Raw genomic sequence first — 25117 nt, 5'->3', positions numbered from 1 at the left:
ACTCTTTTTAATGTTGTTTTGCACTTCTGTCTTCCTTCTCTAATATACAAACTATCCCTGCAACCACAAACCACTTGAGTCCAATAATTGTCTTTTTTGTTCAAATATGCACTTCAGCATTCACGTATATAAACTACTGCGTTGTATATGTTCACTTCGCGTGTAAATGCAGTTCAAAATCATCTTGCGAAGATTGCAGTTCCCGAGAAAAAAACAGCTGGTGAAAGCTATTCGAGTTGAGATCACGTGACTAGAACTGACTAGACCGGCCGTGATGTAAAGGTGCTGTGACGGAACCATGGAGGTAATTTTTACCTCCATGGACGGGACGGTGCTGTGGCGACCTGTTTGAATTGACCTTAGTTCATTACAAACCTGCTTTCTGAGTCATCCTTGGATAATACAGTATTAATTTATCTGAAGATCGCCTAGAATGCACCATTTACTATTAAGTAAATATTTTTGCGGGAGATCAAACTGTTTATTGCGTTAAGATGGCCAGTAGCTATATTGATGTATTATTTTGTAAAAAAATAAGCAAATTATTTGTATACGTTGCGTAATTCATAAGAGTTTAATAACATAGTTTGATAATTTTAAGCGTGTCTCTCGAAGATGACTGATTTCTATTAAGTTCAGCGATAATCAAGATTTCAGGTTTGCATAATATCTTTAACAGCTTGTATTATTTGTTTATTTACTACATGCTGATCTGAGGCGCATGTAAAGGTTAAGAACGAGAGTTCGTGATTAACCAGCAGCTATATGTACAGTCGCTTTACAACTTTAAAAATGTTTCATACATAATATTTCTGTTCCCGATTTTTAGATGTTTAGTCACGAAACAAATTTACCCGACGCCTGACTAATGAATTAAACAATTATTTTTGAATAAAAATAAATGTTTTGCCGTTGTTAATAATGAAATGTGAATCTGTTTATGTAAACAGAAAAACGTAAAAATAAATAATTCGGATTTACCTTACAGACTCGTATCCCTAGTACCCTGGCATTTTGCGATGCGAAAGTTGTGAGGTCTGCGCATGCGTAGGTCACGTGATACGATATGTTTTAACTTTTTTTGTAATTCCTGGAACGTGCAGATTGGTTGTGTCATATTTTCCAGGTACTGCTGGATAGAGAAAGTTTATTACTCATCAGACCAGGAAAAACGACAATTGCTTGAAAAGAGCAGTTGAACGTTTCGGTAAGTCTGTGTTGCAGTGTGATGGATACATTGACATCTTCTTTAGAAGAAAACATAACTTGAGCGTCCCACCGTCATCTAATCAAGCGCGTAGATACAGAGTACAGAAGGCGCAAAAGCTTGGTTGGGTTATGTTTTGAAATTTCAGTGAATAGTGACAAATTTGTGACTGTCTAAGGCATACTTTGAAATTATCATTGTATGATATGTATGATTTAAGCACATTTTGGTTTTCCGCCTGTGCAGTTGGGGAGTGCATTGTTTATATTTCTCGCTGAGGTCGAATGCCCGTTTTTTAATAATAATAAAGTATTTTTGCGATTCCGAATTCTTGTACAAACTTCGTCATGTCAGATGACAGTAATGAACGGCCTTCTTGTCGCTTTGAAGAGTCAAGTGAGTATACAGAACACAGTTTTCCTTGTGAGAGTGTTGTGAGCATTTTGAAGCTGAAGGGGTTGGATATTTTTTTTAGATCGTTCATCAGACGACAGCTCCATGTCGTTGTGGACGAAAGCTCAGCAACTACAAGGCGATGCGCTCCACCAGGTGCGCGCCGTTTATGGAGAACACTTTCCAATTGAAGTTCGACATTTTTTGGCAGCATGGTTAGAAGAGAAAATGTGGTAAGTTAATTGGTGTACCGTACCAAAATATCAGCTGTTCCTTTAGCATAAATGTTTACCTCAAACAATTTTGAAATGTACCATGGAGGATAACCAATTTTTGTTGTGATAATGTACATGAACGACGCATCAGTTACTTATGCATGAGAATGATGCAAGACCATTATGCCATCTGTTCAAACCATGTTTTTATTTCACGTGTTTTTTAGCCAATGTAAATGGGGTTTATCTTGGTTAGGTTATATTTTTATACTAGTGGTTTCGTAATATGCATTGTTTCTCTAACAGATAACACACTAAAACAGTAAGGATCTTGGATGCAATCTTACACTTTTCAGATATTTCTTGATTGTGTTCTGTTTGATACTCATCATGATGTTGGTGTGTGGTGTTCTTGTTTGAGAGTTTTCAATTTCTGTTGCTACCTTTGTTCAGACACATACAGTCTTTCATAGATCATAGCGGTGAGACCTTCTTGATATGGAGTGAGTTTGGGACTGCATTACTAAAGGAAATTAATTTTGTAATCTCTTTAGTGGTCGTATAGTTCAAAATTGAGTCCATAGTGACGCATGGACTGTTATTTCTAGTGATTACAGTTCGCTGGTATTTAAAGGTTAAGTTTTTGGCCAGCAATTTAAATCTTTGTTGGTGTGGTAACTACTAAGAGATAAATTTAATTTGTTCTACAGCTTTCATTAGGATCCAGTTTAGTAAATCTTACTTTCACTTTGGTATTGGAGTTTTTATGGTTTTATTATTTGGTTAGATGGTGGTACATACCCTTACATGTTAATGGAAAATTGAGTTTTTGATGCTGTAGGCGTGGTTATGATTTGTTCTTTAAAGTAAGCAAATTAAGATTACAGTTCAGCTGTGAACTGGAGACCGTTTTGCATTTGTTTTTACTTAAATGCCATAAAGCAGCTATCTTCTTCAGCACTGTGTGAGGTTTGAGTAGCTAAGTGTAAATGTACTGTTTGCTAGGGTGATCATTTAGGATTCCTTCATTCTGACCAACAGTGTACTAGCAACAACAATAAAAGCAGAGAAAATTGCTGTCAGTAGGAAGAGGAAAGAACCAGAGGCTGCTAGCCTATGCAGTGATTAATCGGCTACTGTGGATTGCATTACACCATCAAGGAATTAATCACACAGAGAGAAAATGACATGGCTGAAGTTAAGAATTGGGCAGTTGTGTTCCAGGACACTTTTCTGCCACTGATTGGGGTTTGGAAACATCTTAGTTTTGTATAATCAATGAAAGGATATTTTTAATCATTGAGATGAAAGAAGTGGTACTCCTTTAGTACTGGAATTGATGGCTTACAAATGTTGAATACGCCTCATGTGAGTGTGATGACTTTAGATTGGATTTGATTGCCTTGATGGAAAGAAAGAAAAAAGAAAACAGTTCAGCACACAGCCCATGGGACATGATAGGCTGTTTTAAATTCAGCACTACGAAACACATCCTGTGCATGGTATTTTCTTTTTATACCTTTGTCACTTAAAATTGCATATCTAGCTAACTTGCATTCCTGTCATCTCATATTATATGTTGCTGGCAATATCCATCAGAACATGTACATAACAGCAGTGGTCCTGTCCTCAGCTATTACCAATGATTCTGGTAGATTGGGGGGAGGGGGGGGGGGGGGAAAGTCACTTCATTTCTTGGGTCAAGGGAGGTACGCTTGGAGCTGGCTGTAGATTAACTGAGAAGTTGATAAGAAGCAATACAAGCAGAGGTACTGAGTACAGATAAGTAAGATGGGTCGACAGAAGCATCCGATCCCACGCATCTGCTTTGACCCGTGCCTTAAGGGTGTTGTCGTGTGTGACGTCATGACGGCGTGGAGTTGGTGTAATGGGCTCAGTTTGCTTTTGCTCATTATCCAGAATTGTTAGAGTGTCAGCTGTGTTTGTAGTGGAATTCGTTTCAGGAGTTAACGATTTTGTGTGAAGGTTAATTTAGTGTTGTTCGCTGTACATTGTGTGGTAATTTTAGTAAAGTTAATTGGTTGTTATTTTTGGTCAGAAATGGATATGATGGATAAAATTAACAGTGCGCAGGTCAAGGGAAGTGTTTGATCCCAATGTGTGGCTGTGTATGTCGATATTGGTATTGGGAGATGTTTTAGAGCTATATAGGCCAAGGGAAGTGTTTGATCCTAATTTATGGGATCGGGAGCTGCTGTTGAGCTATATAGGCCAAGGGAAGTGTCCGATTCCAGATGGAATTGTGTTTAGTGGTATTTGGGGAGTTTTGTGATGTCGTTTTGTATGGGGGTGGTGTCTAAATTTATTTATATTTAGTTTGCCCCCACCCAAAAACACCCCATTTCCCGCGCTTGTCCCGTTAGTGTCATTAGGCTTTTTGTGGAAAGTGTGTTTGTTTGTTTTTCAATGTATTTTCGTCCTCCTAATGTGTACATACCGATTTTATATGCGCCATATTGGAATCGTGGTTTATTGTCATCTCCGCCATATTTGTGACGTCATGGGTCAAAGCAGACGGGCAGGATCGGACTCTTCCGTATTTCCAGTAAGATGGAGTGTGGAAAAAGCGGGGTTGGTAGAAGTGCCCAAATATGAAGGATGGAGAAGAAAGCAGAAATGTTTATGTGGAACGTAGAAAGGATATTGGGGAAAAAGTAAGCAACAGCAGAAGGGAGACTGGAGTAAGTTTTAATTCCAGTGAATGGTGATGAAGCAAACTCCTACAAGAAAAGAGCAACTATTTTAGTTCACTTATGCATTTGTTCTAATTTGTTCATCAGACACTCTGTTCAATAGTTATTTTTAGGAAAGCATTGTGTCCTTAACACATCTGTTTTGCAAGACATACGACTACTACCTCCCCATCTCCCCTTTCCATATTTCTGTACTGAACATAGAGGTAAAAGTGCACTTACAGTGTCAGCTGCTTTTCCTTTGTGTTTTGCTACTTATAATAAATGATATGCTTGATGAATGACAGCAAGTAAACACAAGGAATTGTAAGTCAGTTGTAGGTAGCTAATAAGGGTTAACAGAAACGTCTGATTCCACCCATCTGCTTTGACCAATGACGTCATCAGTATGGCAGAAACTACCATTCACAACTACTCCCATATTGTGGTTATGACGTCATAACGTAAACATGACAACAAACACAAAAATAGATCGAAAAACCATCACATACATATTCCTCCAAAAATATAATGAAACTAACAGGACAAGCGAGGGAAACTGTGGGTTTTTGGGTGGGGACAAACTAAAAATAAACACACGCCACTAAAGCAAATGATAAAATAAAACGACCGCAACCTTCCCAAAATCAACTAGCCTAAAAACAATATCCACTGGAATCGAACTCTTCCCTTGACCTACATTGGTCAACATAAAATACTGATGCCAAATCATGAAACCCAAAACTACAAACATGTCCACAATCGTCACTACCTCAGAAAGCTCAACAAAGCAACAAAATCGGAATCGAACATTTCCCTTGACATACATAGGTCAACAGTAACTACCGATACCACACTATAAATCTCAAAACTTTCACCACCGCCACACTTAATACTACTATCAAAAAAAACTCGTAGAAAAACAAAATTGGAATGGAACACTTCCCTTGACCTGTTATCCTCACGACATCTCCACGTATGGCCATCCCTGATCCGAGACGCAGGAACTTTAGTAAGCCTCATTTCTTCACGACACACTGAACACTTCATGACTTCAGCCAACAGGCCGAATAGCTAAAGAAATTTTATTAGAGACAACACACTGTCTCCCATCATCACCGACAACTGAAAACTGTTGACCTTGTCAGTCATATCCACACCTACCAAAGACATAAACAAAGCGATTTACCAAAATTCACACACAACGAACAGAAAAAAAAATCTACAATAACGTCGACGTAACAAAACCAAAATTATTAACTCACTGAAAAATATTCCGCTGAAAGCACAGTCACCACCAATACCACACACGTGCAATGCTACCACGCAAATCAACCCCATATGCCACATAACACGCTAACCATAAACACACCACCAGAGAGAACCACCGACCACAAGAATATGCCAACTATAAACACACCACACATGCAAACTAAACCAAAAACATAACCTAACACACAACACATAAACACACCACCAATCATATCAAAACGACACCTACAAACACGCGACTCTCATGAACTAAACTCCGCGCCATCGTGACATCACACACCACAAAAGCCTTATGTCACGGGTCAAAGCCGACGGGTGGAATCGGACACTTTGGTTAACCCGCCAATGAGATACTTCTTCATAACTTTCTATGATGTGTAATTGAAGTTAGTTGATATTTTGTACTGTTGACTTAGAATTTACCTACATAATGAGAATTTTTGGCTAAATTAAAAATAAGATGTATAAGTGGGTTATCACAGTGTTTAAAATGTATCATGGGCTATGCTACACATCCATCAATCATGTCAGTTGTATTTTTGTGTTGAGATTTATTGGCTTCACTGGCTCACAAGGAAGTTCTCATGTTACAACCTAACTTAGGTTTGGGCTATGCTACAGGTCAGTCTGTCAGACATCTAATTTTCTTCCATTCATATTTGTTGGTTTCGCCAACTTGCATCCAAATTATCATATTCCTATTAACCTAGGCCTCAGGCATCACAACAGGTCAGTCTGTCAGTTCATTTAGTTTTTCCAATGACAGAAGAGTACAAAAATCAGTAGTCACCTTAAAATTCATAGTAACCTGATCACAAAAACTTATTGTGGCATTCTCTGCATCAAAAGTAAATATAATCAAATTGTGTCTCACGCCAAAAAAAGTCATTAGGTTCCATGATATTTTCATTGGATACTGTATACTATCACCCAAGTGGCTATGACCAATGTAAACAAATTCAGCATGCTGTGCAGCAACCACTGACACTGTAAGTGCACATTATCTGAGCACTTTGATGCTGATTAGAAACCTGTTGAAAAACATTTCAATCTTTCGTGTTCTAGTGTGTTTAATATCCACATACAGTCAAGCTGCACATAAAAATAGTACACAGTAAAATTTAACAGATGTCTCTCAACAACTCAGTGTATTCAACATCATTTATTGAAAATCTCTATATTATTGCACTGAACAAAGACAGATGTACTTCGTAAAATAATCTGTTCTTCATGCAAGGAAAAAGGAAGCAACAATAAATTTTGGTTTTAAAAGTCTGTTCTGTTATGTAAATGTTTGCTAACTTGGGCAGTGGTTGCTCTCGCACTATGTTCTCCTCAAGTTAAGCAACTTGAAAGAAATGCTGTTCAGTGGCAAGCATTGTGTTTCATAGAAGGGTGCTGTACACCTGCCATACATTCATTGTTGTACTTCCACCATGTAGAAAGTTTTGTTAGTTGGTAATTTTCAGTGCACTTATAAGCTGTAATCACTGCTATGTGTTGTGTGCTATAGAGGATCTCATGCTATGGGTACAGCAACAGTTTATTGCAAGAAACTGAGATCAGAAAAAAAAAAAGTGAGAAATTGTAATCCTTTTGAGTTCTGTTGATAAGCACAGTGCAGAAATGTTCTAATTATTGTGACTGAAGCTAGCTGTAAAAAATTAAAAATGTTGATGTAGTTGCCTTTGTAAAGTGTGAAAGACATTTGAGATGGAAATAATGTTATCAGAAATAATCTGAGAAAATGTAAGCCTTAGAATAAAATAATGTAAGCCTGTTTAGTTGCTCCAATGTTTTGTTAGGCAGTTGGATCAGAATTGGCATTTTATGTATGATCAAAAAATCTCCACTTCCAGATTCTGTATCTCTTTATTTTAAAAAGTTTTTTTTCTAGGACTGACATAGACCCAGAAAATCCCCAACATGAGCAATATGTTGCCAGCCTTGTCAGTTCACTTATTCAAGAACTGGAAATGAAAGCAAACAGTATGACTACAGAAGAGCTGTTTCTCACAAAACTAAAGCTAATGGAGGCTGCAAATACATTTAGAGTAAGTATTAAGAAATTGCTGTTATGTATCTTTCTTGTAATTTATGACATAAGTTTTAAAACAATAAGTTACTTACAGATATAGTAAAGATTTGCTATATTATTGTTTAATTTATTTTTGTAGGAAAGATACATGCATAACCCCCGAAGGTTGTTTGAAATAATTCGAAATTGTCTCAACACCGAAATGAAGTTGGTGCAACAGGTAGGAAATGTAAGTCCTTTGCGTTGTAGTTAAGTTTCAGTATAGTTAAATATTTCTTAACCCTACGTTATTACTGTTTGCTTTATCTTTATTTTCTTCAAATCATTTATCTATTTGTTTTAGGCTAGCCTGGGCCGGGACTTGATAATGCCATGTTTGCCATTTACCCCAGATCTTAATACTGAAATTGCTCAGCAGCTGGATTATTTGAGGAGACAGACCCATGAAACAGGAGAAGATCTGAGAAGGATTGAGCAGGAGCAGGAAGCTTTTGCCCTGCAGTATCATGAATGCACTAAAGTAAATGGTACATATCCTCTACATGTTACATTTGATATGCAAATACATATAAGACAACAATTTCATATCTATGAAATAATGTGTAATAATCTGTGCTTTAAGTGATTTGAAGCTGTACATGACTTCTTATTAACAGAAGAGTGGTACAACATTCTTATTAATGCTTTTGGGTTTTTAACCTACGACATTCTCAGAATACAGTCCCATGGACCTTTTTATGCTGCAATTGAGCTATCTTAGTTGTCACGTTCACTTACTTGTACACCCACCCACCCACTCACTTGCTCATTGTGTTCCATAGATCCCATGAAAAGGAGAACCTTCAGGGATGTAGAATGAGTCTAGGTATACATAAATAAAAGCCATCAAATCGTAGGAACTTAATCTGTCTGTTACACAGTTTGGTGCTATTTATGCGTACACCAGTTAAATCTGACCTGTCGATTAAAAAGAAAGCTGTTACTTTGAAAAGGCTATGGCTTTTGACAGTTATGTTAAAAAGTTACTGTTTGTTTCCCATGGGTAGCTAAGTGTTATGTGCTTACATTTGGTATTACAGAGTTTATACGCCATGCGACAACCAGGAAATCCAGAAAAAACCCAGGAATTGTTTCATTCGGGAGAAACCCAGGAATTTTTTAGAATTCTGGGAATTTTTAATTGTGGTAGTTTTCAGTTAAATTTGTATAATTTTGACTGGTAAGAACTGGTACTTTAACAAAGAATTTTACTTTTGCTCACTACTACAAAATAATACTGCAATAATAAAACATAAACAATGGAAAGAAAACCACAATAAACTTAGGTTGTAAAGGAAATGCTTCATTTCCAACAACAAGACATAGTGCACACAAAAGCGTCTGCCAACACAAAAATGTGTCAAAGGCTTTAGGACGAAGACTATGCAATATTTTATAACAACAAACTGATTCCGATAACCATGACATCACAACGGTTTACATTAGGTTTGTTTGAGCAATTGCCAACGAGCTTATGTGCGTGTGCATTTGAGTCGCGTATGAGCATTATCTGCTTCCGCTTATGGCTACTTGAAGTATGGCTGTTAGCTGTATCAGCAGTAGCAACAAGCAGCCAGACAAAAGCTGGAAAAACTCTTCTGGCATGCCAAAGCTGCCAGGTCCACGCATGTGCCAAGCAGTCAAAGTTGTAGTGGAGAGCGCGGTAGTCTCCACGTGTCCTGTGTATAGGTTTAGTGATTTCACTGTTTCTTCTTCGTTTACAACTCTCATGTCAAATAAAAACAAAATGAATTTCTGTGGTTGAGAGCTAGCAAGTGAATTAAAATACATTCCCATACTTATGGAAGGCTAAAATATGTTATTAGTTTCAGTCGAGAATTAATTGCCTTGCAGAACACTAAAGTTATTTTTGTCTATTTGCTAAAGAAATTTGGCTTTTATTAATCTTTTCCACAGAGGCAGTCAATTTATGTGAAACAAAGTGTTTCATTCCACAGTATTGGCTAGTGTCAACTGTTTGCTGAATTGCAAGTGACCATTTTTATATCCTGGCACGTATGGCATTATGCCATAATAAAAAAGCAAACAGGAGATAATATACTGTTGGTACACCAAGAAAATTTGTAGCCCATAAACCACAATGGAAAGATTAATATCAGGTTGGGGCTTACTTTGTGAATATGGTCATATGAATGCACACTTTCACCCGAATTATGCATTTTAGTCTGGTTTACGAAATTCTGATGCTATTTGAGTACCTTCTGAGGTTCTGTTTTGTTTACGACGTAATGTAAGATCTCTTAATGCTATGTAGGTACGAACATGTGAGCTTCCTACATCGTAACTGTGCACAGGCAGTAACCCTATTTCCTGGCACACTCTGACAACTGCCGAAACGAATTCTAACAATCACGGGAAAATATTGTGAATGGTGGTCGAAAAGCATTACTTTGAAAGTAAATTTCATTTTACGCAGAATGAATTATGTTACATCTGCGAAAGATTACTTTGAAAGTAAATTTCATTTTACGCAGGATGAATTATGTTACATCTGCGAATGTGCTTTGAATTTATTAAATCACAGAGCATTTGATTCTCATGAAAAGCTTAACACTCTGAGGGCCAACCAGTTAGAAGAATTTCGAGCCCAGACGTTTATGCATTACTTAAAATTTTACTGGTACATTTGTGTGATGTATATTAAAGTATAACACATGCAAAAAAGGCCAATATTATATGTGAAAGCTTAGCTTATCTTGTAGCTACACTATGTATATTAATTTAAACTATTAACTTTTCCTATATATGTGTTTGTGCTACTGAACAGTGATGTTGGTTGCTATTGGTTGACTATGTCACGTGTCCTATGCCAAGCACATCGCTAACTCAATTTCATTGCTTCAGAAACAATGTGCTATGTTTAGTGAAATTCAAACATATACTTCCACAATACGAAAATATGCAGGGTACATGCTGCTGCACATCAAAGATCTTTCTAAAATGCGTGTTTCTATTTTCTTGGGGGTTTTCTAAAGTGCTGGGAAGCTCTACACTGGTGTATGGAACCTTAACCATTCAAAAGATTGATAAGTTTTATGGTTCTGATAGAAAGTATTGTCACTTAACATTGAAAAAGTGTATTTTCACCTGGGAAAAAGTATATTTTTAACTGTGACATCCGGGGAAAAATCAGGGATTTTTTTTTCCTTGTCCACATATACACCTTGTATTACAAAAAAGAGTTTACATTTGTGAATATGGAGTTTACAAAACTCTACTACCTGCCATGAAGCTAACAGGAATGTTTACTGTTTGAATTTAGATAATAAGATAAAATGATAGGAGGGACTAACAAGATATGATTTTAATTTTCTGCTGAGTTGATTGGAATTCCCCATTTCTTGACATACGCAATGGGAGATTTACAAATATCCTTGCACCGGAGTACAAAATCACTTCTTAACATTAGACACAGGCAAGTCTACATGATAATCATTTTATGTCTTGTGTTGTGATTGCATAGATCACAGTTTATATGTATCTGATTTTCATTATCAGCAACAAGAACCATAAGGGAGTTAATGTGTTGGGAATTGAGTGCATGAGTTCCAAGAGCTTGAAACAAATTTCTGTGAGAGAGTGGTTAACAACATTACACAGTATTCTTACAGCTCTCTTGTGCAGCATATGCTTTTTGTTTAAGACCATAAGGAATGAAAAATATTAATAATAAGCCAGTCCCTTTCTATTTATGTTAACTCTGTCGGAGAGCTTGTTGATTTGTTTATGTATATGTTGACACCATTTCAATTTAAAGTGGATGAGTCAGTAAGCAATGTGACAGGACCTCTTACTGGTGTACAATTACATCTTGCAAATTAAATTCCATGTCTAGATAGAAGAGATGATCAGAGCTTTTAAACAGTGTCGGCAAATAGAGATAACAGTGCTGTTGCACTTCAAAATACAGCTTCAAGTTGGAGTTGTTGACAGGTTCATGGTTGGTGGTTGCAGTGCAACATGTATTAAAGTTTCTGTGTTTAAAGAATATGACCTAGCAGCAAATCATCATTAACTAGTGGAATTTTATGAAGAGAGAGTGATGTCCCATAAAACATATTGTTTTGATGTCTCAGTTGAGAGGTCATTTGGTTAGGTCTTTGCAGCAGACTGTATAGGAACACTGTCAGTACAACTTGGATCTTGCACCAAGTGATGTTTATCTCTTTGAACCATTAAAGAAGTAACTGTGAGTTCACCACAATGCTGATGTTCTGAGGAGGCTGCTGTTGTAGCTCCTAGACCTGTTGTTTCCAACGGTTTGGTTTATTAATTGAAGAAATGCTGAGACAACTATGGGGATTGTGTGCAAAAGTAATATGTACCAAAGACTCAGTAAATTTGTGTATCTCTTTAATTTTGTGACTAAACCTTTTCTTGCAAAGGACTTGTTACCTTGAATTTTGAGCCACCCTCGTGTTATCAAGTTTACTTAAGTGTATGACTATTAATATCAGCTTGTGGTGCTACCAACTCTTTAATGCCTGTTCAAACCTGAATAATATTAGCAATTATGAGTTTAAGACTTAATCAGTTTGTTATCGATCGGTTGTAAGCATGTTCATCTTTCGTGAACTGTGTTTACTGATGTTGAGTTTGGAACCTCGATTAGCATTCTCGCATCATCAGCAATTTACTATGTTTGAGCTGCCCTTCAGAGTTGTTGGAAGGCCATTTCTGTAGGTTAAGAATAACAATGGACCCAGTATTGATCTTAGTTATACTCTCCATTCTGAGGTTAGTTTCATGTTTGCGACGTCTGTTAATGAGGCCCTCTGCTATATGTTATGGAAGTAAGACACCATTGACAAAAGTGGATTTCCATAATGCTTTAATTTGCCAAGTAGAATTTTGTGATCTAGGCAGTCAAAGGTTTTGGCAGGATCAAAAAGTACACCAACAGGATAACTCCACCAGAACTTAATTTATGATGTCTTTTGTTGTTTCTTGATAGAAAATCCTTTACGAAAGCCAAACTGCAATCCAGTTAACAAATTCTGTTCAGATAACTGAGTCAGTACTTTATCAAAGGCCCTACAGAGCACGCATTGCTCCACAAACTGCCTCCATTCCTTTCTGTTTTGTGCTTGGTTTCTCCAGATGCCTTCAGACCCCAGAGCTGCCAGGTCCTCTGCCAGGTTGTCCATGCAGCACTGTCTTGGTCAAGCTATGATTTTGGTTTCCTCTTGAGTGCGTTCTTCGCCTGTCTTCTGGCATACAGCTTACATGGCCAACCTATGGTATTCTTTTTCTTGTAAGCTTCTGTAGGATTGTTTGTTGTTGCGACAAGAGGTGGATTTCCTCATTGTTCTTCCTCCTCGATTCACCTCTACCAAAGATTGATCCCCATATCTTCCTCTTTATTTTTTTTATATTAATAGTTTTTTTTTCTTTCCTTGTTTAATCATGTTCCATGTTTCTGAACCAGTCATGACTGCTGGGCACATCACTGTTATATATTCTCATCTTAGTTTTGGCTGATACGGACTTTGATGAGTGTCTCCAAGAGGGAATACATGCATTTTATTCCCACGGCTATTCTTTACTTAATGTCCATTTCTACACTTTTGTTACTGGTAAACCAAGTATTTTAAATGGTGAACGCTCAGGAACCTGATGCCATCTGTTTCGAGAAATTATTCGTGCTCTTATTTTGTTCCTAGTTGCATAACTCTGTTTTGCCTTGATTCACCTTTAGCCCAACTTTCTGTTCGTGGTTGTCCACCTTCTGCCACATGTCTTTCAACTCGTAGTTTGATTCACTTTATAGTACTATATCATGTGCATGTGCGAGACAATTGAAATTACCATCCATCTGTACTCCAGCCCATTCCTGGTGCCTACATTCCCTTCTTACTTTCTCAAAGATTGAACAGAATACATTTGAGAGCGTCCCCTTCTCAGAGACCTGACTCAATCTTGACCATTTCTGATTTGGCCCCCTAGGAAACGCACTGCTGCCCTCTGAACCTTTCGTACAGGTTTGCACTGTTCTCACTAGCTTGTCAGGGAATCTGAAGTCACACAATTCATTGTACAGGCTATTTCTGTGTATGCTGTTGTATCCACATTGAAAATCACATTCCCAGTGTCTTAGTGTTTTGAACAATTGTCTCTTAGTAAAAATGTGACGTAGTGTTGTTTGATTTGATTGAAGGTGGCTTGGTATTCCTGTGTGTTGTTTTCTATGAATGATTGTAATTTTTTGAGGGTAATGATATAAAATTACAACTATTAATAGAGAACAACATGCAGCAACACCAAGCTTGCTTTTGACCAAACCTGTTGTCAATAGAACACATTTCCTCTCTAAGACAATTGTTTGAAAAATGCTGGGAATATGTTGACAATATTGACAGTCTCTTCATCAGTTTTCAACTTGCATATGACAGCCTAGACAATATACTACATGACTTCAGAACCCCTGAGAAGTTCATGAGAATAGTGCAGACTTGTATGGATGGGTCAAGAACAGCACCTTGTTTTGGAGGGATCAAATCAAAAGGCTACTTTGTCAAAAAACTTTCTGAACTACTGGAAGTAATGAAATAGGTCTGTATTTAGAGATGATTAGCTTATAATTAGTTTTATAGGTGGAGTACTACTACAACATATTTAAGGCTGTCAGGAAATACACCTCGAGTCGACTGATAACAAAAACATTATCATATGTCAGTAGCATTACTACTACTTAGTGACCTGATGAATTTTGCAGTGTCTGTAGCGGTTGTTTTTTTGAATCTAATGTTTGTTGATAATGCATTCAGTTTCTGCTCAAGTAAATCTAATGCTTCCTTATTGCTTGTTTATTAGTGGTGCATTGCTTGCTGCTTCTGCTGCTATGAAGAAGTAGTAATTGAATTTGGTGGCTAAGTGTGTCACCATATCTGCCAGAGCAATTTTCTGGGAAGCTTAACTTGCCTCTGTATTACCAATTTTGTTTATTTGTCTTATGATGTTGCAAATAATCTTTAATTTATTGTAGAGTTATTTTATTTTTTATGTATAGTGCACAGTTTCAAATTACACCTGCCTAAGGGTACCAGTTCCCTACAAGTTATTTTTATCTTGTGAGACTTTAAGGGCTAAATGTTAATTTACACCAGGATTATACTATATAATAATTTACGAGGAAAACTTATAGGAACGGGTGATACAGTTATGATTTTAGAATATATTAAGCAACTGTTGCAACTGCACAGAAATGCCCCTGTCGTAGAACTGCAGAATTAACTTTTAGATTTTTTTAAAGTATCCCTTTTAGGATCATTTTTATTGTCATTTTTGGCTTTTTATAATATACCATAATGTGCAAAGGTGGATAATGATCTGAAATATAGGCCTGTATGTCAATATATAACTGACTTTTTTTTTCATTGTAATGTGCAGTTTTCAAAGAGAAAGGGAAATCAAGACAAAGTATGAACATTGAAGTATTTAACAACTTGAGTTTTACTACTGCTTTACCACATGTCCTGTCAGTAGCAAAGAAATAAGATTAGACTGAAATTTTATTGTGAGTTGCACTTTGTAAGTGTTCATGGTTTCTTGCTATTTAACCGACTACTGGGCCCTCCCGTGTATAAAATGTGCAATCCACAAACAAAATTGTTTTGCACCATCCCATTGTTGTTTAAAGTTTCAGAGATCATACCTAATCCTTCTTTATTGCTTCAGCTAACACAGGGACAAGTTGTATTGTCATACATCTAAATGAGCAGTATAAAATAAACATTGAGCTAGGTGAGAAAAAAATATACGTTCCCTGCAAGAAAATGACCCAGATCATGAGCTAGCAGCACAATCTGAGAATGAGACAATTATCTATGAAATAATTGATAGTTGAATAAGCAGTTCGCTGGGATATGATGCACCTGCACTGTTTAATGCATTGAATGAGTCATTACTGTGGGATAACAAATAATTATTGCAACAAAGTGATATAATGAAATGTTTACACATGTACACAGTACATTGCGTGCCTGATCATGTTATGAAAAACAGCACTCCCACTCATATGTGTGTAATATTGCTGTGTTGCCTAAATGTGGAATGAAACGTTCTGTAAGCTAAGTAAACTTTGTGTGACTTAAGACTTTTAAATTATTTCATTTATAAATTCTGTTCCATTTTCTTTACAGCCCACTTACAACACATACAAACACAGCAGAGAACTCCACAGATAATTGAAATGGAGAAAAAGTTAATGAAGCACAAAGAAACGCTAGAGCAGTTACTAAATCAGAAGGTACTTGTAACATTTTTTGCGAGCACTGTGGCAGTGTGTTGAAAGCTTCTAGAGCTAACACTTTCTCTTAAGAAATCTTAGTTATCGATGAGTGTATCGGTTTTCTTGTGTCTTGTTTTGAGATAGCATGTGTGTGGTGGGTAGGAAATGATGAAGAGTTTGCTATATGAAAAAAATTTCCAATGGTTTGCAGAAATGAACATGCGTTATGTGCAATAGAACTTATGTATCTGATGCTGTATGTTATTTGGATAAAATGTTTTATTCACTATCCATCAGCCAGTATCAACTAACTGTCGTTTTCGAGTTTGTTTGTGTATAAGATTACTCATATCCTGTTAGCAGATCATAGATCAAGTTAAATATAATGTTGAAATACCAAGACGTATTCCAAATACATTGCCAGTCCCGCTAAACAAAAATCACATTGCAACACTGTTGTGTCTATTTTAATTATTTGGGACTAATTACTGTGTTATGTTAATAGGTGGCATCAATGATGCAACTAAGACTGACATTTGTAGATAAATTGAAGGACACGATAGAAAGTCACCTAACAAAAATGCAATCTAGAGTCCTGGATGAAGAACTAATTCGATGGAAAAGGGAACAGCAGCTTCAAGGAAATGGGGCACATTTTAACAATAACTTAGACAGCATACAGGAGTGGTAAGTGTAAATAACTTCTTTCTTATAATTTTTGTGGGTGTTCATAACATGTTCTGTACATAACTGTGCGCTGTTCAGGGAATCAGCAGCACTGTTACAGACGATATCTTTGTTGATTGTCCACTAGTTGGTGGACATAGCGTAAGAAAAATTAGTAATAGCCTGTTATGTCGTTATTCATACATAGTAATAGTGAAAAGATAAAAGGCAGAGTCACATCTCAAAGTAGTGAACAAATGATTTATAGATAAGAGGCCACTTGCAGTGCAGACATTTAAAGCGAAACTAGAAGGGCAAGCATGGTAAGATGTCTGCAACACCATACATCCTGAATGGCAAATACAGGGTTAGCCAGTGAAATGGGCAGATTGGAGATGGCCTTGATAGCTGGAATGTGAGTGGTGGGGGTAATGATGGCTGGCTCCATTATACCTGCGTGTTCCGCCATTTAGTTGCGATGGATCGTTGAATGGGTGAACATCGCGGTTAAAGCATATTATACGAATGGTGAGAGTTTGGTGAAAACGCGACGTGCTTTTCGAGGCCATTTCAACCTACTGCGCAACAAGCCTGTTCCCTCGGATAACGCAATTCGTTCGTGGATAAACAACCATGAACAAACTGGATCACCGTCGAAAAAATGAGGTGGGAGTACAAAAACCGTTCAAACCCCTCAAAACATCGCTGCTATTCAACAGGCAATGCTCAGAAGTCCACGACGATCTGCCAAACAGCATGCTCTATGTCTTGGAATAAGTACCAATTCAGTGAGAAGAATTCTTCATCAAGCTTTATATTTTCACCCATACAAAATACATATTGTGCAATCTCTCAAACCAAGTGACTATCAGAAACAATTTGAATTTTGTGAGGAAATGGCCAGAAGACTTGAAGAAAATGACGACCAAGTAAACCACTTGCGGATGAGCGATGAGGTGCATTTCCACCTCTCTGGTTTTGTTAAAAAACAAAACTTTAGATACTGATCGGAGGAAAACCCTGGCACACTTCATGAAATGCCGCTTCATGCTCAAAAAATGATGGTTTGGTGCGCAGTGTTGGCAAGAGGAATCATAGGCCCATTTTTCTTCTAGGATATCAATGGATGTGCTGTGACTTTTAGCTCTGTGTGTTACGTTGCAATGATCCAGAACTTTCTTACACAAGAACTCGCCCGTTTTCCAGTGAATGAGCTCTGCATGGTAAAGTCGTCCACGGCCGTATGGAACTCATCCTTCAGGAGCACGCGTAGGGACTCAGTTGTTCTCTGCCGTCTCCGAATTGGACATATGCAGTTGACCCACAGCTATCTCCTTCACCGTGAGAACCCACCCAAGTGTCGCTGTGATGCAGAGCTGACAGTGGTCCATCTTCTGATGGACTGCCCCCTTTTAGCCCCCTTGCGGCAGTCCTTTAATTTACCAGCTGCACTTCCTTAAATTCTAGGTGACGATGCCTCTGTAGCTGACTCATTTTTACGTTTTATCCATGCAGCTGGGTTTTATCACTCACTCTAGTGTGGGCACTCTCGCATGATTTCTCAGGCTACACCCACTCCAGCGACTTTTAATTGTGACATGGATACCATAATAGTGTCTTTTATGGTAACAAGTTGTGTTGGTACCTCTATCAACGCTATCCAGCTGGAGGTTCTTCGTTTGTAGTTGAGTGGTTGACCTTTTACCTTATCCATTAACCACTGTAGTCTGTTTTATTCTAGTTAACTATTTGCTCTGCTCCTTTTAAGTGTCCTCTATTTTGTGTTATTGCAGTGTTCATTTTAGCTCTGTACCCCTTGGTGTTCCCTCCCTCTGGGTGCAGAGGTTATGCTTTTACTGTATAGGCCTATTACAAGTGTGTGTGTGTCTGGAACAGGGGACTGATGACCTCAATGTTTAGCCCCCCATCAAACCCCAAAACCAAACCAGTGAATGAACACACAATGTTCCAACAAGCCACACTGCAAGAGTTTCCATGAATGCTGTGAATGCTTTGTTTCCAGGTGGCGTCATTTCCCAAAACGGCGATATCCCTTGGCCCCCCTCACTCTCCAGATTTGACAACCTGTGACTATTTTCTCTGGGGTTACTTAAAATCAAGAGTTTTTCAGAACGATCCAGCCAGAACTATCCCAGCCCTCAAACAACAGATTTGGGTAGAATTTGAAGGAATACCAGTCAGTATGCTGCAAAATGTCATGGGAAACTTCCAGGCCCGGCTGCAGAAGTGCATAGATTCCATTGGATGACATTTGGCAGATGTTATATTCAAAAAATAATTTTTCACTTATTGTGCAGTAAATGGCTACCTTTGTACTTTATATTTATAACCATTGAATTAAAAAAAATAAATTTTCTTAAAGAATTAGCTACTCATTTAACTCTTTCCGTTTCACTGGCTGACCCTGTATAATAAATTCAAACAATGGAAAATTCAGGATGGAGTAATGACAATATTATGAAACAGTTAGATTACTACTCATCATATAGTGGAAATGTTGAGTTGCATATAGGTGCAACAGAAGCCTGCTAACCAAGTAAACTTTCGGCCGAAAAGCCTTCTTTTGAATTAGACAGAAAACACACACACACACACACACACACACACACACACACACACACACACACACACACACACACATGCAACTCTTTCACACAAGACTACTGACTGTGGCTACCAAAGCCAGACAACAGTAGCTAGATAATAACTAGTATATTGTTGTACAGCCTGCACAGTATTATTGTTATTGTTAGTGCAGTGGTCAGACGCATAGCATTGACAACCTGAAGTCTTGCAATTTTTATCAGTTCAGAAGTAAGGAGTCCAGCAATCGACGGATTTACAAACAGTATTTATAGGCCATGCATATTAACTTGGTTGATTTTAACTGGGGGTGTAGAGTTTGGGTGAAGCAAGTGTCACTAAGCAGAGGAGTGGGACAGAGAGAGCATGTTTGCAACAGATGTATATTCTTAGTGTAGGTAGTTAGCTTCCTTTAATGAGGATGATTGTAGATACCATTTGTGATGCACTGAGAATTGTTTCATCATTCTACAAAATAGGTAAGCTGTTTCATTGATTCATTAGTTTGTAGTTTAATAAAATGCCTACTAAAACTAAAAATAATTTTGTCATTTTAAAAATAAAAGGCTTCAAAGAAAATTCTTGTTCATTCCAAAGTTTAGTTAGGTGCTAATGCTCATGACGACACCGGAAAGAGGGAGGGTGTGACAACTAATATCTGACTGCATTCAGAAAGGTTGGGAACCCCTCCTGTGGAAGTAGAGAGAACTGTACATACTGCACAAGGCTCTTCCTAGGTCTTGAAATTCTTATGATAACTTGTGAGGACACTCACTCGTCAATCGTATTTGTTGCTAATAACAAAAAGCACTTGCAGTTCAAATATGATTTTCACAATACAATGCACAAAAATAGTTTGCACCTACAATTTTCTGCCTCATCTGGTATTCAAAATGAAGGTGAACAAGTTAGATTGATTAGATTTAGATTTAATTCCATAGACCCAAAAATGAGGACTCTTGTGGGTATGGAACAAGTCAGAAAATCTAAAAAAAGAAAACATAAAATATCTAAACATAACTCACTACTGTGATTGTTTGTCAGGAGATTGTTAGAATATGTGAATACGTTACAGTGACATGGAACTGCTAATATTTACAGAATTAATACCCTGTTGGAATGAAGCATATTTTTGCACTTATAATAAATGTATCAAATACAAAATACCTAATCTTGACTGTTGTGACCAAATGCTGTCAGAACCGAAATCTAATAGACATTTTTATTTAAGGTGATCTAACAGTCCCTGTTAAGATACTCATCAATAGAATAGGAGGAGATGCCTATCAAAAAGTCTGACAAGCTCTGTTCAAGCTTTATCGGAAACCACATTTTTAGTGGTTGTTGGCAATTTATTGAAAATTTGTGTTCCTGAATATTGGACCCCTTTTTGGACCAAAGTAAGTGATTGTAGGTCTTTATGTAGATTGTTCTTATTCCTAGTATTGATACAATATATTGAGCTATCGGCTGGAAATACAAATATTACTGATAACAAATTTCATTAAGGAATAAATATACTGAGAAGCAGTGGTTAGGATACAAAGTTCCTTGAACAGATTTCTACCGGATTTTCTTGAATTTACCCCACAAGTGACTCTTATTACACGCTTTTGCGCGCTAAAAACTTTTGATCAGTTTTACGAGTTACTTGCACTTCAGGAATGCTGTGGTATACCCTTCCCAGCTGAATTTATTATCGAGTTGTTATTCCAGAAATTTAACAGTGTCAACCAATTCAATTTGCGTGTCTTCATATGTTATATATATGCTGGAAGAAAATCTCTTACAGGTTCTGAATTGCATATAATGGATCTTTTCAAAGTTTAATGACAGTGAATTAGCTTCAAACCATTTATTAATGTCAGTGAAAATTTGATTAGCTGCCATTTGTAAATTTGTACTTGACTTGCTACTTATTGCAATGTTTGTATCATCTGCAAACAAAACAAACTTTGCATCTGGCAATGTAACAGACAAGAGGTCATTAATGTACACAAGAAAAAGCAGTGGACCCAAGATGAAACATTTAGGAACACCACATGTAATTAACCCAGTCAGATGAAGATTGACTGCTTACTCCACAGATATTTTGCAGTGACTCCCTTTGTTTCTTATTTGTTTGGTAAGACTTGAAACATTTCGTAGTACTGCCGGTGACACCATAATATTCTAATTTGTTTAAGAGATTGCTGTGATTCACACATTCAAAGGCTTTTGACAGATCACAGAAAAAGCCAGTAGCCTCTAATTTCTTATCTAATGAATTAAGGACTTTCTCACTCTACATGTCGACAGCCTTCTGTATATCGGAAACCTTAAGGAACTTGGACAATATGTTATTTGCAGTCAGAATCTTAAGTAGAGGCTTTAACACACCCTTTTCCGATACCTTTGAAAAAGCCAGCAAAAATGAAACTGTTAGATAGTTTGACAGTGTCTCCTTATACCCTGTCTTGTAATGAGGCTTAACTTCAGCATATTTTAGCCAGTCTGGGAATGTTTCACTGATAAGAGATTGTTTATACAAATAACTTAAGATAGATCTCAACTTGCATGAGCACTCCTTGATTAACTTCGTTTGTATGTTATCATTCCACTAGAATACTTTGATTTCTAGGATTTTGTGATGGATGCTATTTCTTTGGGAGACGTGTCATTTCCATTTTACTGAAATTATTTGTGTAAAAACTGGTCTCAGATACCCCATTGCACTGTTCACTGAACCTGTTAACCCCAAACCATCAGTAACAGAAACAAAGTACTTGTTTAAGAGATTTGCAACACTATATGCACTTGTTACCAATGTCTCATTTATTTTTAGAGCTATTTGTTCCTCTTTCTTTTTGGCCCTACCTGTCTCTGTCTTCACTATATCCCATACAGTTTTTATTTTGTTGCCAGATGTAACTATCTTTTTCTCATAATAAAACTGCTTAGATTTCTGCAATACTTGCTTCAATATTTAGCAATATTCTTTGTAATGCATTACAGATCTAACATCAGAGCTTTTCCTAGATAGTAGATACAGTCTCTTTTGTCCCACATGATATCTTTATTCCTCGTGTAATCCAAGGTTCATTTATAGACTTCGGTTTGATTTGTATGTAGAGGAAAACAATTTTCAAAAGAGGACATAACTTTATTGATGAATGCTTTGTATTTTCCATTTGAGTCAAGTATTGTAAACATCTATCCAGTTCATGTTTTTGAGCACTGTCCTAAAATTATCACTTTTTGACTGATTTAGTACCCTCCTGTACTTAGATTTTATAGATTTTTTTCATCCTGGCAAGTTTCAGCATAATCAGATTGCCCGTTTACTATTAGTTTTGTAATATGTCTTTTTCCCGAGATTTGTCTATGAAGATACTGTCAATAGCCATCTCAGAGCATTTACATATCCTAGATGCAAAGTTCACAGTAGGAATTAAATTTAATGACAATGTTTATGATTGCAATACAGTGGAACTTCGATTTTACAGTCTCTGATTTTATGTTTTTCGCAATTCTACACAATAAATTTGTAGCTCCTGTGATAAACCCATAAGATCAATGCTAAAAATTCCCCGATTTTACATTTCTTTCTAGGAAGGTATACCTTGATTCTAAGTTCTTACTCAACGTGGCTCTTGACTTCATGTCACTTTCTTCCTATTGACATTTGATGTGACTGAACAGGTCATAAGTGACATAAAACAGATGGTTCACATCATTGGGAATATTTTAGGTCGTTGTGGAGAGGGGAGATGCAAGAGAGGAAATTCTCTTGTAATTCACAATCAGTGTTGCCAACACAACTTGCAATATTTAGCTTGACTGTGTAATTATGATACAACTACTGTTAAATTGCAACAGTCATAGAAAAAAAGTCAATCAACACAGTGTTACAGACCAAGCCAATACGTGATGGAGGGGCCCAGTCACCACATATTCTTGTGCCACGTATGACTCAGTCTCATCTTTTTATGTGTATTTCTGTCATACTGTATTCAGTAACAATATCAGTCTTCAACCTTTTAAATTCAAACACTGAGCCTCGAAGAATATGCTGGTCATAATCAAGGAAACGTCGTCCATTGCCGGCTAGTGAACTGTTATTGGCTGGCGACCCATTAGCCAGCACAGCCAGCACACTACACTAACATACACAAAATGAGCTCGCCTACTGGATGCGTGGAGAGGGGGAGTGGCCCTATAGTGATGGTAGTGCTGGCTAGGGTGAAAGCATTTTGTGATGCTGTGAAAATACACTTTTCATACAGATGATGTACTATGACAGATTTCACATGGAAATAGAACAAGGGCTTCACAATAGCTCATTTTAAAGACACTTTTCATACAGATGATGTACTATGACAGATTTCACATGGAAATAGAACAAGGGCTTCACAATAGCTCATTTTAAAGACTTTCAAGTTCAAATCTGACACAATACAGTTGCAACTACTACGTACACTACTCGTGTATACTTTGCACTGCACTCACTACACACTGTACATCATAAAGATTGGCATCAGTGGTAGTGGACTTCTAATAAGGTTGTAATGTCAGTTGGGGAAGTTAACTCATATTTTCACATCTGTTTTTCTCTTCAAGTGTAAGAGAACACTAATGGTGGTGAGCATATGAAGTGCAGCTCTTAAGAAAAGCATAAAGCAATAATGGCAATGGTGATGAAGTATGTCATTAAGCAGATGTCTGCGTTTATGCATAAGGTTTAATCACTTAGCTGCTGTGATGTTTTTGGTTTAATTCAACATGTTCACAATTTTTGCTTTTTCCTGGGTGGGCACAAAGGGTGTGTGTTTTGAACGTATAATTTGTGGTTGTAGCATGCCGGAAAACAGCTTGATTACCTTGTACCTGCATACCAATTTCAGTTTTTTTGGTGAGTTCTTACTTGCTGTTACACATCTGTGATTTTTTAAGAACTGTGAAATTCATTACCACACATTATTGTATAAACATTGTATTGTACATTTAATATCCTTCACTTAGACAGATTTTATACAAAGTATTGGAGAGGAATGCTATTTTTAATCATATATGCCAATTACATATGTTTTTGATCATGTTTTGGGTGGTTTTAACATTTTCCTCAATCGGGTTCTATTGAATCCTCGATTCTGTATTTTCCTCAGTTTTGAGTTTTTTGAGTATGGACCACTTGAAAATGTAAAATATGGGTTTCACTGTAATAGTTTACTGACAGACCTTTTCAATGAATCAATATTAAAATCACCATCAACCACTGTTTGCTTGTATTTTACTGTGAGATAGGACAGCATGTTTTTTTACTGTGAAATGGGACAGCAGTGTGTCCATATTTTTTATAAAGAGGTTAAAGTTTCCCGACGGTGCCCTATATATACTTATTATTATAAAGGACTGTCCGCCCCCGGTAGCTGAGTGGTCAGCACGACAGAATGTCAATTCTAAGGGCCGGGGTTCAATTCCCGGCTGGGTTGGAGATTTTCTCCGCTCAGGGACTGGGTGTTATGCTGTCTTAATCATCATCATTTCCTCTCCATCGACGCTCAAGTAGCCAAAGTGGCATCAAGTCGAAAGATTTGCACCTGGCGAACGGTCTACCCGATGGGAGACCCTAGTCACACGACATTATAAAGGATTTATCATGAAATACTACATTCTGCTATGTAGTTCTTGAATGAGCCTCAGTTAGACAAAAAGAATAATATTGGGAATCACAATTGTCTGATTATCTAAATTTAAGGA

The 25117-nt window shown here is 37.2% G+C and overlaps 1 protein-coding gene across 5 annotated transcripts in view; it reads left to right on the top strand.

Annotated features, from left to right (window-relative positions):
• The first annotated feature begins 1056 nt into the window (after nucleotides 1–1056).
• The window catches only part of LOC126188977 (signal transducer and activator of transcription 5B), a 135015-nt gene continuing 110954 nt past the window's right edge, over nucleotides 1057–25117 (top strand). Inside the window, exons 1-8 of one of the 5 annotated variants that reach the window (XM_049930762.1) lie at nucleotides 1067–1207; nucleotides 1454–1603; nucleotides 1683–1833; nucleotides 7666–7834; nucleotides 7958–8038; nucleotides 8162–8345; nucleotides 16020–16126; nucleotides 16614–16795. In XM_049930762.1, coding sequence (XP_049786719.1) covers nucleotides 1555–1603; nucleotides 1683–1833; nucleotides 7666–7834; nucleotides 7958–8038; nucleotides 8162–8345; nucleotides 16020–16126; nucleotides 16614–16795 — 923 coding nt within the window. In that variant the 5' untranslated portion in view covers nucleotides 1067–1207; nucleotides 1454–1554. Of the gene's footprint in view, nucleotides 1208–1453; nucleotides 1604–1682; nucleotides 1834–7665; nucleotides 7835–7957; nucleotides 8048–8161; nucleotides 8346–16019; nucleotides 16127–16613; nucleotides 16796–25117 lie in introns of all 5 variants that reach the window. The other 4 variants (XM_049930761.1, XM_049930763.1, XM_049930765.1 and 1 more) reach the window with 4 other exon arrangements.

This window comes from Schistocerca cancellata, chromosome 5 (assembly GCF_023864275.1).
Source record: "Schistocerca cancellata isolate TAMUIC-IGC-003103 chromosome 5, iqSchCanc2.1, whole genome shotgun sequence".
Classification (NCBI taxonomy): Eukaryota; Metazoa; Arthropoda; class Insecta; order Orthoptera; family Acrididae; genus Schistocerca; species Schistocerca cancellata.
Note: the sequence above shows the minus strand (reverse complement) of the source record. Positions and strands in the feature narration are given on the sequence as shown.